The following is a 13,414-nucleotide window of genomic DNA, read 5'->3' as shown; positions in this document are numbered from 1 at the left end:
ATTATCCTTATTTTACAAAGGATGAAATTGAGGACAGGTGGCACAAATAGAAGGTCTCTGGGCTCTGTCCGTCCCGGGATGATAGTGTCTGGGGTCAGAGAGTTGGATTTTCTGTTCAGATAGGGTTGGGTGCAATGGGGCATTGTAGTATAGTGATCAAGTATGCAGACTCTGGGGCCAGACAGGATTTGCATCCCACATCATTGCTTACCCCCTGTTTTGTGACCTAGGACAAGTTATTGAACTTCTCTGGTCCTTAGTTTCCAGAGTTGAAAAATGAAGGTAATAATGGTATCTTACTTCATAGAACTATTATAAGGATTAAATAACTTAATATGTATAAAGTATTTAGAACAATGCCTTGTATATAAGTGCTCAGTTTTAGCAAAAAAAAAAAAAAGTTCATATCAACCAAGACTCTAAGATATAGGTGACAGTATGTTAGCTCAAACTGGTTTAATAAAAATAAAGAGAATTAATTGGCTCATGTTACTGAAAAGTCCAGAACTAGGATGGCTCCAGACCTACCTGCATCCAGGAGTTCAGTCTTCCTAGTAATCTCTCCCCATTTCTCCACTGACTTAGCTTCATCCTCAACTGGTTTCTGCTTTGTGACGACAAAGATGACCCTCAGCAACTGTAGGCTTAAACCCCACCTTCTTAGCAGTCTCACTGGAAAGAGAACTCTTTCCTGAGAGCCCCAGTTTGAAAACAGTTTCCTCTCTGAATAAGTGTGAAATGGTGACAGAAGATCCTTTGAGACATGTTTAGGTGAGCGGCGCTCTTAGAGACTCTCTTGCTTGCTAAACCAGACAGGACTGTGATTCCATCCCATGACCTTTCTGAGGGTTGATGGTAGTCCCCCTCTTCACTGTTCCCCAGCCCCAATCATTCTCTTCTCTATGGTCGTTTGGATCCAGAGAGTTTATGGCTGGTCTCACCCCACCAGACCTTCCTTTGGGATCTCACTGGGAGAAACAGGAATGAGATGACTGGCCTGGTTTGGTTATATCCTTGGGGTAGTGGAATCCAGGAGTACTCATGTTCAGTTCCTTACCTCAGCTTTGGGTTTCTAGGACTCAGAACTTTAGAAGAAGGTTAAGTAGATTACTGTGCGTAGAGTTTTGTTTTGTTTGTTTTAGGGTAAATTTGTGGAATAGAGTCTGGTCGAGGGCAAGTAACAGAACAGCAGTGTGGAGTGTGCACATCTCAAACGTCTCCAGCAATTAAACAATTTATGAAAGCACTTTTCTAGGTACTGGAGATACAGCAGTGAATGAAACAGTCAAGGTCTTAGAGCTCTTGGGTCTTATATTCTGATGGAGGGAAGATATATAAACAAAAGAAATCAGATAGTGATATGTGCTATGAAGGAATTAAAACAGTGTGAAGGGGGTGGGAGGTTGGCCACTGTACACAGGATGGTCAGAATTGGCCTCTGAGGAGGTGACAGTTGAGCCTGATAACCTGAAAGATGAGAAGGCACCAGTTGTGGGAAGATCTAAGAGCTGGGCATTCTAATCTAAGCATAGTTACATGTGGAGAAAGGACTGCTGCAAGGTGGGGAAATTTTTCACAGATGCTTACTGAGGGTCTGTTATGTGCCAGGTACTATTCTAGGAATTGAAAATGTAGCCGTGAATAATACAGCCACAGTCTTCCTTTCCCTCGTGGATCTTACAGTCTAGGTGTTTCCGGAAGAGCTGCAGCCTTTGAAGAAACAGTTTTTGATGACGATATCAGACCAAAGACTCCTTCCTACTGGGGAGATGAGGAAGATTGGGGCACACATGAACCCAGATCTGATTGATGAGAAGGAACCAGCCATGTGATGATCTGGGGAAGAACATTTCGGGTAGAGGGGTCAGCCAGTGCAAAACCCCTGAGATGTGTTCAAGGAACATCAAGGAGCTCGTGGCTGAAGCATAAGTGAAGCAGAAGGGGCAAGGGCTTGGAGTGGTTGACAGAGGCCAGATCATGTGGGGCCTTGTGGGCTATGGTAAGGAGTTTACATTTTCACATAAGAGCATTGCGAAGCTATTAGAGGATTTTTTTTTTTTTTTTTTGGCTGCGTTGGGTCTGTTGCTGCGCGCGGGCTTTCTCTAGTTGCGGCGAGTGGGGGCTACTCTTCGTTGCGGTGTGCGGGCTTCTCGTGCAGTGGCTTCTCTCGTTGCGGAGCACAGGCTCTAGGCTCACAGGCTTCAGTAGTTGTGGCTCGCAGGCTCCAGGGTGCAGGCTCAGTAGTTGTGACACACGGGCTTAGTTGCTCCGCGGCATGTGGGATCTTCCCGGACTAGGGATCGAACCCGTGTCAGCTGCATTGGCAGGCAGATTCTTAACCACTGTGCCACCAGGGAAGTCCCTATTAGAGGATTTTTAAAGCAAGACAGTGACATGATTTGTTTGTTTGGTTGTTTGTAAAGAAAATTCACTGGTTTCTGCAAGGAAAACGGGCAAGAATGGAAGCAGGAGGCAATACATTTGTCCAGATGAGAAAGGATGATGAATTGAATATGGTGGTGGTAGTAAAAATGGAGATACAGATATACATGTTCCATGTTGAGAAAACAGGAGTTAATGATGGGATTAGAGAAAGAGGAATCCAGGATGATGATACTAGGTAACAAGCCTGTGAGGGTATTTATGCCTCACAACACTATGAGAGTAGGTACTATTATTAAACCCATTTTACAGATGAGAAAACAGACACTGCAAGGTAAAATCATTTGCCCCAAATTATGCAGGTTTCCCAGAGCTCCCCAGGCTCTGTTATCTTCCAGGAGGCCCTGCCTGGCTTCTCCCCTCCTCTCCTTCCCTTCTCCAGGACCATTCATACAAGAGCCTCATTCTTGGCTGAGGCAGTAATATGCATATTTTGTATACATATTTCACGAGTTTCTGAAAATAATGGTTGGTTTTCATAAGAGAGAAGTTGGGGTCCCTTGGCTTCTGACATTCTCCTGTTCTTCTCAAGTTGGGATAGTGAGTTAACCTTAGGTAACTAGCCTATTACTTTACTCATGAAATGAACAAGCTCCTCCAAGGCCTATGTGGATGCTGTAGAAAGGCTAGGGTTAGGTGGGAAGGCTAATAGGACCCTCCCGTTATTTGTCCAGAGATGTTGGCGTTAAAGGGTGTATGCTTTGGTCCAGCTTGGTCCAGCTTTCTAGGCAGTGGAAGGGAACTTATAAATATATATAAATATATAATATATAAACTTACAAATATATGTATATGTATAAATTTATAAACATATATATATTTATAAGTTTATATAATTAAATATAAATAAATACGCTGTAGCATTATTTGCAGGAAGAAGCAGACTGCTTGGCCTTAAAAATCTCAGCTTAGCTGTGTGCAGTCTTGGGTAAGTGGCTTGACCTCTGTGTCTCAGTGTCTTCATCTGTAAAATGAGAATACTATTATATACATATATATATTTGTAGTTATAGTTTTTGAGATCAGATGAGCTCATCCATGGAAAGCTATTAGCATAAGGCCTGGCACATGATACAATAATATATGATGTGAAGACATTTGAAGCATCATGCTAGGTGTTTTTATATATATTCTTTCATTCTTACAACAAGCTTCACTGAGGAAGAAACTGAGGTACTTGCCAAAGGTCAGCACAGCAAGTTGGTATCAGTAGGAGAGCTCTGGTTCAGCCAGGTCTCACTCCACAGTGCTGCTTGTGGATGAGGAGAACTGACCTCCAGAGGCGCCTCCTGTATGTGGGCTGTTTTTCACTGGGACCAAAGAAAGAGTCCAGTGGACAGTTTTTCCTGGAACCTCTTAGCCAACTTTTGACTCCATTTCCCACCCTCCAGGGTTAGAAGATGCTTCTCAAGAAGGTTACTTGGTCTCTTAGAGACCAAGTATGGCAGCCATATTGTTGGACTATTTGAAAGACTTTACCATAGGGGTTCCCCTCTAGTGTCTTTTCTCAAAGGCAGGGAGTCATTTTTGGTCACATAAGGATGGAGACTAGAGCAGTGGTGAATTCTCTTGTATGGGAGCAGTCAAGGCTTAAAGTTGAAACTTTAAGTGGTAGAAACCCAGCTCAAACTGACCTCAACACAAAAGGAATTTATTGGACCATGTAACTGAAAAGTCTGGGATGGGGAGGTGGGATGGGGGGCTTCAGGCTAACTGGAGACAGGTCTTCAAATGATGTGAACAGGTCTCTCTTTTTCTCCCCTCTTTTGACTCTGCTTTCATCTGTATTGGCTTCATTCTGAGGTAGGCCCTCACTGTGAGGTAGCAGAAGTGGCAACCAGGAATATCAGGAGATGTTGTATAATCTGAGCAACCCTAACCAAGAACTTATTTTCCCCGATATTTCCAGCAAAAGTCCAGGGAGGCCTTTCCTTGGCCAGGCTTTACTCCATGTATGCTCCTAGATCCAAGAAAGACAGTTAATTCTCCAAAGGGAATTTAGGGGCCTGGTACCAGAAGATGGGCATGGATGTTTGGCAGACAAATCCACCAGAATGTATCATAGTAATTTGCTACCACAGTAAGATGTCTTCAAATAGTCAGGGCTGATGCCTCTTCCCTGGCCAGTCTCACCAAGCCAGGTCTTCCTTTCTCACTGTTGCCAAGCACGCAGGAGAGGAGGTAGCTGGGGGCCTCTGGCTTTTTGATGGAAGAAAGCCATGCAGTTCTCCTCTCCAGTAACCATCCAGACCAAACACCCAGCATTCTCCTGTCCAAAACATAGGAACACTTCCTTTAGGGATGATTTTTATTGAAGTATAGTTGATTTACAATGTTGTGTTAATTTCTGGTGTACAGCAAAGTGAATCAGTTAAGTGTGTGTGTGTGTGTGTATTCTTTTTCATATTCTTTTCCATTAGGGTTTATTACAAGATAATATAGTTCCCTGTGCTATACAGTAGGACCTTGTTGTTTTATCTGTTTTGTATATAGTAGTTCGTATCTGCTAATCCCAAACTCCTAATTTGTCCCTCCCCTAATAGTTTATTCTTAAACATGACTGTTTGTTACCTAAAGCCCCAGTGTTTCCTGAGGACTGTCCAAGCCATACTTGGGCACTAGATCCTCTCTGCCAATCATGTTTCCTGAGCAGTGGGGTGGCTTAAACGTGTAGGACCTTCTCTAGGCCCTCGAGAGGGATAGTTATCGGACTTTTGGTCTTATCACAGTTTGTGTCTATCTGGTCTAAGGACTGCAGGCCCCAGGCTTTGTTTGTTCTGTATAGTGGTTCATTGTTGCTCTTTTAATATGAATTATTTTCCAACATTTAAAAATAGGGGGATTTTATTTTTAAATCCAGATTTCTGGCTCCTCTTTAAAAAAAGTATATAATAATCTAAGATCTAACAATACTGGACCCAAATTCCTACATGGCAGCAGTTGATTAGAGCTAAATAGTAACTTCTCCCTTTAGACAGGGTGTGTGCTTTCCAGCTCACCGTAGTCCTCACCAGCCTGCTCCATTCAAAACCTGGCCTTGTAAGCATCATGTTTGAGATCCTGCTGTGTCCCAAGGCTTTGCTTCTAGCATTTGGCTCAGGGGAAGAAACTAGATTAATGTTCAGTCAGCAGTTTATTTGGGGGCACAGTGCTGTTGGGGGGCAGAGTGCTGTTGCTTGGGAAAAGTAACAACCCAGTAAAAGTGTTTATAGGAAAGAGTGTGCACAACTTTGGTCTGTTTGTGGATTTGGTCATCTTTTTGCCGTAAACGCTGTTGGCATAGCAAACCTCCCATCACAGTTGTTCCCTCTGAAATAGTAACATGTCCTTCTATCTTATGAGTTGCCACCCAGTGAAGGAATCCCTCCCACTCCCAAGGGATATTCATCCAGCCTCTGCTTGACCACTTCCAGCAGCCAGGGAGCTTATTACCTCCTCATATGGCAGCCAGTTCCATTCTTGGACAGATACATTATTTTAAAATTCTTCCTTATGTTGAGGCAGCTGCTGTCTCCTTGGGACTGAAAGCCACAAAATGCTGGAGCTGGGAAGGGAAACTGATTTTTTTCAGGCACATGAGCTACCACTCATCCATCCCGTATCCAGGGCAAACATTGATAATCAATCACATTACTCTTTCTCACTGAGCCAGAAAGTAAAATGCAGCCTTAATTTTTTTTAATTAAATTTATCTTTAAAAATTACAAAAGTAATGTATGTTCATTTGCAACTAGTGAAATAGTACAAAGTTATATAAAGAGAGTGTTAATAATTCCTCCTTCTCTTAAGGTAACCAATATGAACAGCATGCACATTTTTCTACATACATACATAGACATTGACATATGAGATATATAAGGGCTTTTGTATATGGCTCTTTTTTTTTCATTTTACAAAAATGGCATGATTGTACATATTACTATGTATTTATGGACATCCCTCCATCTTCGTAGTTAAAGATCAAACACTGTACTTAGATCTAAATATATTGTTTGTATGCTGCTATCAAGATCAAGCATATTTTTAATTACTATCTAACATCCCCTTATATGAGGTGTGCTCCAATTTATTAGTCATTCTCCAGTGATGGATATTGCCATTGCTTCATTTCTTCAGGACCCTTCTCACTGCAGTGTTCCGGGCAGCCACTACCAATCGATTGGAGTTAGCCTGTGAGGTAAAACACATTTGTCATGTCTGACAAATGTCAGTCTCGCTCCTTATCTCACACATTCTAGAGAAGGGAAGCAGACTAGCTCAAAGATTAAAGTGACAGAGTGGCTGGGGCAAGACTAGAACTGAATTTTCTTGAGTTTCAACATTTCCCATATCTAAGTGCCTCTCACTTAGAGCCATCTACCCTTTTTCTCCTCTGGAGTAAATAAACAAATCTAATTCTTCTTCTGTGTGCTACCCCTTCAGGTATTTGAAGTCAGTTATGCCATTCTTCCTGAGTCTTCTTTTCCCCAGGGGAAATTTCCCCAGTGCCTTCAAATTTTTCTCTTAGGGCAAGGTTTCCAAATCCCTTTACCATCCTTTGGGCCATTCCTTCTATCACCTTCTCCCCAGGGGCTGTAGAAGTCCCAAGTGTGGCTTCCATGCTCACTTTCATTTATTCATTCAATAAATATATATTGAGCACCTTCTAAGTCCTAGTCACTGTCCTGGGCACTGCGCAACTATATAGCTTGCATTTGTTGGGAGGAGAGAAACAACAAACAAAAATATGATGATATCTGAGGGTGCCAAATTATATAGAATAAATGAAATAGCATTAATAGAGTGACAGAGAGAAACTCCTTAGATTGGATGGTCAGGGAAGATCTCTCTGAGGAAATGACATTGAGCTGAGACCTGAGTGACGAGTAGAAGCCAGCCATGCATAGGTCTGGGGGAAGCCATGGATGTGTCCAAGTGAACAAGAGCTTGGTACACAGGGAGGGTGGAGGGGCCACCAGAGTCTTGCAGGGAGCCCTGTAGGCATTTTATTTAAATACGGTAGGAAGTCATTGGAGGATTTTAAGCCAGGGAGGCAACATTTGATATGTCTTTTGAAAAGATTTCTGGGAGGCTTGTTTAGCTGGGGGAGCAAGGTTTCATTCCCCCCCCTCACACACTTTCTCTTGTTTCTTATATCCAAAGGGATTGACAGCCAGACCAGTTTGCTCTGTTCAACTGTCCCACTGAGGATCTATTGAGGTGAGTCACAGCCATTGTCAGTTGTACCTCACAGCCCTCCTCAGCAGGAGCGTAGACATTCAGGGAGATGGCAATAGCTCCCTAAAACCTAGCCCAGCAGGTTCAATGGGTCTTTGTATGGAGTTCTCAGTCCTCTTGGCAGCCAGAGGGAGATGGAGCCAAATGGTTTGGGGATGGAGCCAAGAGCACTGGTTGCAAGAGAGGCAGAGGGGAAATGTGAGTGGAGACCTGGAGCAGGAGACACTTAGAAAAAGCCTTAAGAGTAGTGTCCAGAAACCAGTCAACTGAAGAATAGGCCTGTTGTCTGCCCAGTTGACACAGCTCCTGTGTAGTTCCTGCCTGCAAAAGGAATTTGGACACTTTCTTGCTTGGGAGTTTTTAACATCTGATGTGTCGCCTTCTCAGGTTGGTATCCTCTTGGCTCTTAGGAGTCTGAGTGACAAGCTGCCATGTCTGGGAGCCAAGGGGACATCCCAACCCAGAGGACCTGGGTCAGGAGTAACCTTCAAGGGAATGAAGAAGAAGGGAGAGATTCACTTCAGAACAGGGATAGGTGGGATCTTAGAGATCAGAGTAGGAGAGCTGGGTTGGAACAGATGAGATTCCCCCCAGCATGTTGGAGATCTTTGAAAAGGACCTCTGCCCCTACGCTTAGGCACCCAGTTACTGATCAGTTAGCTATCCACATACCTGAGATCTCCACCAGGGTCACCACCCACCTATATCCTAGCCTTGTGGGTCTTAGCTTGAAATAATACAAAGAGTCCATAGGATCCTTTTAGCAGGCGAGCAGTCACTCTGCCCAGCCCCCTGAAGGAGGTGACCAGAGACCAGCAAGGAAAGGGCATGTGCTCAGCATCACATGTCTGCTTAGTCATGTCACCTGGGGCCAGGTCTCCATTAATTCAGATATTTTGCCACAGTGTGCATTGTCTCCTATTTCCCATCTAGAATATCTTGCCAACTTACTCTCTGCTTTAAATCCACTTCCTTTGGCCCTGTGACAGCCAGACCTGAGGGGCAGCATCTTCTCCTTTGTCTGGGTCTCTGAGTCCCAATCAAGCCTTTTCTCTGGATCTGGAGATTGGAGGGAGAGTTGGTTTAGTATCTGGTTAGCTTCATCTTTCTCCCAGGAGCTCAGCAGGGTAGGTACCTTGAAAGAGGAAGGCATGAGACCTCCTTACCCCTTCAGCCCACACTCACCAGGCCAGTTCCAGCCCCTTCATTCTCTCTGACGACCTTGCTTCCTTTTCCAGGAGCCTGGAGAGGAGTGGCTAGACCAAGACCTCCCCCGATGTGAGCAGGTGTCCTCCTCCCTGCACCACCCATTGCCACCACGCCAGGGAACATCCTCAAGCCCTGGCCCTCAGGGGAGAGGTAACAGGAGCCCGCAGCCGAGACCATGTGACGGCGCTGGCCCTTGCCACCGCCGTCCCCCCCACCCTGGCCCCAGGCCTGGCACCATGATGTTCCGAGACCAGGTGGGCATCCTCGCTGGCTGGTTCAAGGGCTGGAATGAGTGTGAACAGACAGTGGCCCTGCTGTCACTTCTGAAGCGGGTCACCCGCACCCAGGCCCGCTTCCTACAGCTCTGCCTGGAGCATTCACTGGCGGACTGCAATGACATTCACCTGCTGGAGTCGGAGGCCAACAGTGCTGGTGAGTCTCCAGCGATGGGTGCACAGCAGGAGGGAGACCTGGAACGGGAACAGATATCAGGTGTCTGAGGAGGCCTACCCAGCAATGGCACTAAGAAATGTGGGTTCTAGGCTTGTTGGTAGGTGAGAAATCCCTGACCTCCCAGGTCATCATCATGGCTCTTCTGGGGCTTAGTTGCCAGAAATCCTCAGACATGGAATGGGGGGCTCCTGGGGGAGTGCAGTGCAAACTAGAAACTACCCATAACAGAGGAAGGATCATGTAGGGTGGCTGGTCTGGGTGGCTAAAAGGAACAGACTAAAGTCATTACCTATGAAAGGGGGACGGAAGGTGAGCATTAGTTCATTTCTCAAGCTACGGGACGTCAGAGCTAGGAGGAAATTTTAGAACTCTTCCAAAATTCACATGTCATCTTATACTGTTCTTTACCCCCTCAAAGGTAGGTTGCACCTAAGGCATAAACAGCTTCAAGAGAGTTTTGAATTTAGATATAGTCCGTATCAGTTTCCTGAACACTCAGTAGAGACGTGCTCTTGGTCCCACGAAGTTGACATTGGGATGGGTGAGCTAGGCTTTGCTAGAACCTCTCCCTCAGGCCCCAGGTCTAGCTAGGAGTTAGTCCAGAGAACCATCTCAAGGGGCACTGCTGAAGCCATTCTGGCCTTCTGGGCCTCCACAAGGCTGGATGGAGAGGTGTTGACCTAGGTGATGGGTGGGAGTGATGGAGGCCAAAGAAGGGGGGAGTATGTGCACCTGAAAGCTAGCTGGGGAGAGGACCCCAGGACCCCATGTAGCATGTGTCCAAACTTTCCCATGTTCTTCCTCAGGATAACAGTTCACATTGAGTCCCTACAACAAGCCAAGTACTGGTTTTACTTGTATAGTAACTTTGAAAACTGTTCTTTGGTGGCTCTAGAGTCAGACTGTCGAGGTTTAAATCCCAGTTGTGTCACTTGCTGTATAATCAAGTAACTTCACCTATCTGAGCCTTGGTTTCCTCTTCTTTAAAATCAAGATGATAACTGTGCTACTAGGTTAGTTACGACCCCTCTGAGAACAGTGCCTGGCATGTACTAAACACTCAATAAATGTTAACTGTTATTTTTATTGTCAGTAACTCATTTAGTCCACACAGCAACCTCATGAGATAGGTAATGTTGTTGTCTCCATTTTATAGGTGAGGAAATCAGCATGGGCTGCTAGGATTGGGATTTGGGGACCCCCAGAGCTGCTTCCTTCCTCTTCTCAGGCCTACCCGTCTTAGCAGCAGTCACCTTCATATTTCTGAGTTTTTATGTACAATTCACAGAAGCACCATGGCTGTAGGGGAAGACAGTTCCTCAGGCCAGGAATCATCAGCTTAAGTCCCTGTCTCGCAGACAGTGGGCAGCAGGAACCCAGCTTGGCTCCAGCAAGCCCAGACCTCAGCTATTTCACAGCCCTCCCATCCTCCCCGCCAGGGAGGGTTCCCCTCTGCTCTAGCACCAGGGCAAGCATTCTGGGGTTGTGGTATGGCTCTGCCCCTAGAGTGGGGGCTCCTTTGGGGCAGGCCAGTGTCTTAAGAAGCTTGGTCACACACCCCCACCACCCCATCCTGAGCAGGGAGTTGGGTGAGCACTGGGTGCCAATCCTGACTGTATATCAGAATCACACCCGTGCTTACTGCTGTTTATTTATTAGAGCATTTTTAGTTTTTGCTTTTGTTTTCAAAATTTATGGTAAAATCAAACCATATGAAAGGTAAAAAGTGAGGTCCCCTTCCAGACTTCCACGTTCCCAATTTGTGTATGTTTTATGAGATATTCTGTGCATGTATGAGCACATACAAGTTCTCCCTCCAGCTTTTTCATTGTTTTGATTGTTTTAGCACAAAGAACATTGCACATATTAACCAATTTGCTTTTTTCACTTAACAGTATTACTTGAAGATCATTCCTTATTCAGCACATACGTGTATACCTCGTTGTTAATGGCTGCTTGATTGTAAGAATAGTAAGGTAACAGAGCCTGACCTGTGTATCAGGCAGTGCTTTACTACCTTTATTACTCGTAACCCTCACAACAGCTCTGTAAGGAAGGTCTTTTAACTCCCCCATTTACAAACAAGACTGAGGTCTGCAGAGATTAGTGGCTTGCCCTGGGTTGTACAACTGGTCAGAGGTGGAGCTGGAATTTGACTTTAAATTTCTTCCTCTTGATCAGTAGGCTCTACTGCATGGTATGTTTTGTCTTACTCTTATAAGCAGTGCTGTAATGAGTACCCTTTAAGCATCTCTAGGATAAATTTCTAGAATTCTGTGGGACTGCTAGTTTGAAGTTATGTACGTTTAAAATATTTGTTGTTACCACATTGCCCTTGAAAGACATGGTACACTTTATACCATGGTATACTTTATGCCTGAGACCCATCTCAGACCGTTTACATTAAGATATTGTGGTTAATGCCTGTCCTTGAGAACTGCTGTGGAATGAGTTGACTAGTGAATGAATATATGAATCAAGGTCTTTAACCATAGCCCCATGTCAGGTGGTGAGAGGAAAACAAGTTGGTACTTAGGTGGATGGAGAGTTAGGGAAAACTTAAAATGAGGGAAGAGAGGGAGGGCCATGGTGTGTTCCAGAGTCAGCAGGAAGCCTGCCAGGATTAGAGCAGAGCATGACTGGAGAGAGAAGTGATCACAGAGGTAAATCCTGTGGGGCCTTGAAGGCCTCTTCCTAATAGACATGGGGACTCCAAGACTGTGTCTCCTGTCTCCCTCCCAACCTCAGGTAGAGCAGCTGCCCTGCCTTATTTGTGAAGGAAGGAGCTGCTTCCTGGGCTTGGAGGCCTGCATCCTTTTGGAGGGCTTGGAGGAGCTCTGCATCCTCTGTTCATTACGGCTTTCCCATCCCACTGTGTTTCCCAAATTTGCATCATCAGAATCACCTGATGGGGGAGAATGTGACCTAAAATCCAGATTTCTGGGCCCCTAACCCAGACCTACTCAATCAGAGTCCTGAGAGGATAGGCCTGGTAGTGGGTACCCAAGTTCTCTTGCTGACCAGGCAGTTTGAGAGATGATGCTTTACTGATGATTCATTTGTCATGGGACATGAGAATAGGAATCAGGACACCCAGGAGTTCTAGATCAAGCTCTGCCACTAACACCTTTTGTGACGTGGGCCAGCCCCATCCCTCTTGGGCCTGAGGATTCACTAGACAGTACGGGGATTGTTCTAGATACTCTCCAAGTACATCAGTAGCCCTTAGTATTTTATGGGGTGGGCCCCTCAGCAAACCTGTCCCTCCTTCCCACCAAGATGCACACTTACCCCACAAACCAAATCTTCAGTTCAGTTGGTCTACCAATTCTGGATAAGGGTTGCCTATAACAGGGTCTGAAGCTCTTCTTCAGCTTTTCAGATCCCATCAGGCCAGGAGGGCCGAACAGTGAGGCAGATCCTCTGCCTTTTTCTGGGTTTATACTCCATGTCCCACCCATCCAATCCTGCTACTTCCTTCAGTTCTCCCAGGGAGACCCTGGGTTCAGGTTTGGGTCAGAGCTGCCTACCCACCCATCTCCTTCTCAGAAAGGGCCAGGGAATGCAGAGAGCTCAATCTCGGTGAGTGGATTCCAATGCTGGCTTCATGTCAGAGTCACTTTATAAAAAGAACCTGAGGCCTCGGTCCTATCTCCAGAGACTTTGGTGTTTTTTAAGCTCCCTACTTGGCCCTTGTGTGCATCCAGTGGAGAACTACTAGTTTTGATGCTGACACTTGATTCTGGGTGGGCCCAGGAAGATGGTGAAGGTACTGTCACATGACCTACTGGGAGTGGAGAGAAGAGGGGCATGGAAGAGGCTCTGGTCTGGGCTGTGTCCCTTCATCTCAAGCAGCTAGGAGGGTGTAGGGAAGTCCCCCAGCCCGGGCAGCCAGCATTGGTTTCATGGAAGCAGAGTCTGAGATAAAACCTGGGAACAGAAAAGGAACACCCAAGGGTCTCTGGAACAGGGAAGGAGAAGCCCCAGGTTTCCCCTTGTCATTATCCCTGTTCCTTCTCTCAGTGCTGTCTTCTCTGCCTGCTTGGAGCTATTACAGTAATCCTGCAACCCACCCCACTTCCCATGCTGACTT

The 13,414-nt window shown here is 45.6% G+C and overlaps 1 protein-coding gene across 7 annotated transcripts in view; it reads left to right on the top strand.

Moving 5' to 3' along the window:
- The window catches only part of SAMD4B (sterile alpha motif domain containing 4B), a 37,313-nt gene that overhangs the window by 4,317 nt on the left and 19,582 nt on the right, over positions 1-13,414 (top strand). For 2 of the 7 annotated variants that reach the window (XM_060131062.1, XM_060131065.1), the window contains exons 2-3: positions 1,684-1,999; positions 8,898-9,300. In XM_060131062.1, coding sequence (XP_059987045.1) covers positions 1,997-1,999; positions 8,898-9,300 — 406 coding nt within the window. In that variant the 5' untranslated portion in view covers positions 1,684-1,996. Of the gene's footprint in view, positions 1-755; positions 772-1,683; positions 2,000-7,584; positions 7,642-8,025; positions 8,047-8,897; positions 9,301-13,414 lie in introns of those variants that run through there. The other 5 variants (XM_060131066.1, XM_060131064.1, XM_060131067.1 and 2 more) reach the window with 5 other exon arrangements.

Source organism: Lagenorhynchus albirostris, chromosome 19 (genome assembly GCF_949774975.1).
Source record: "Lagenorhynchus albirostris chromosome 19, mLagAlb1.1, whole genome shotgun sequence".
NCBI lineage: Eukaryota > Metazoa > Chordata > Mammalia > Artiodactyla > Delphinidae > Lagenorhynchus > Lagenorhynchus albirostris.
This window is presented reverse-complemented; position numbering and strand designations above follow the sequence as displayed.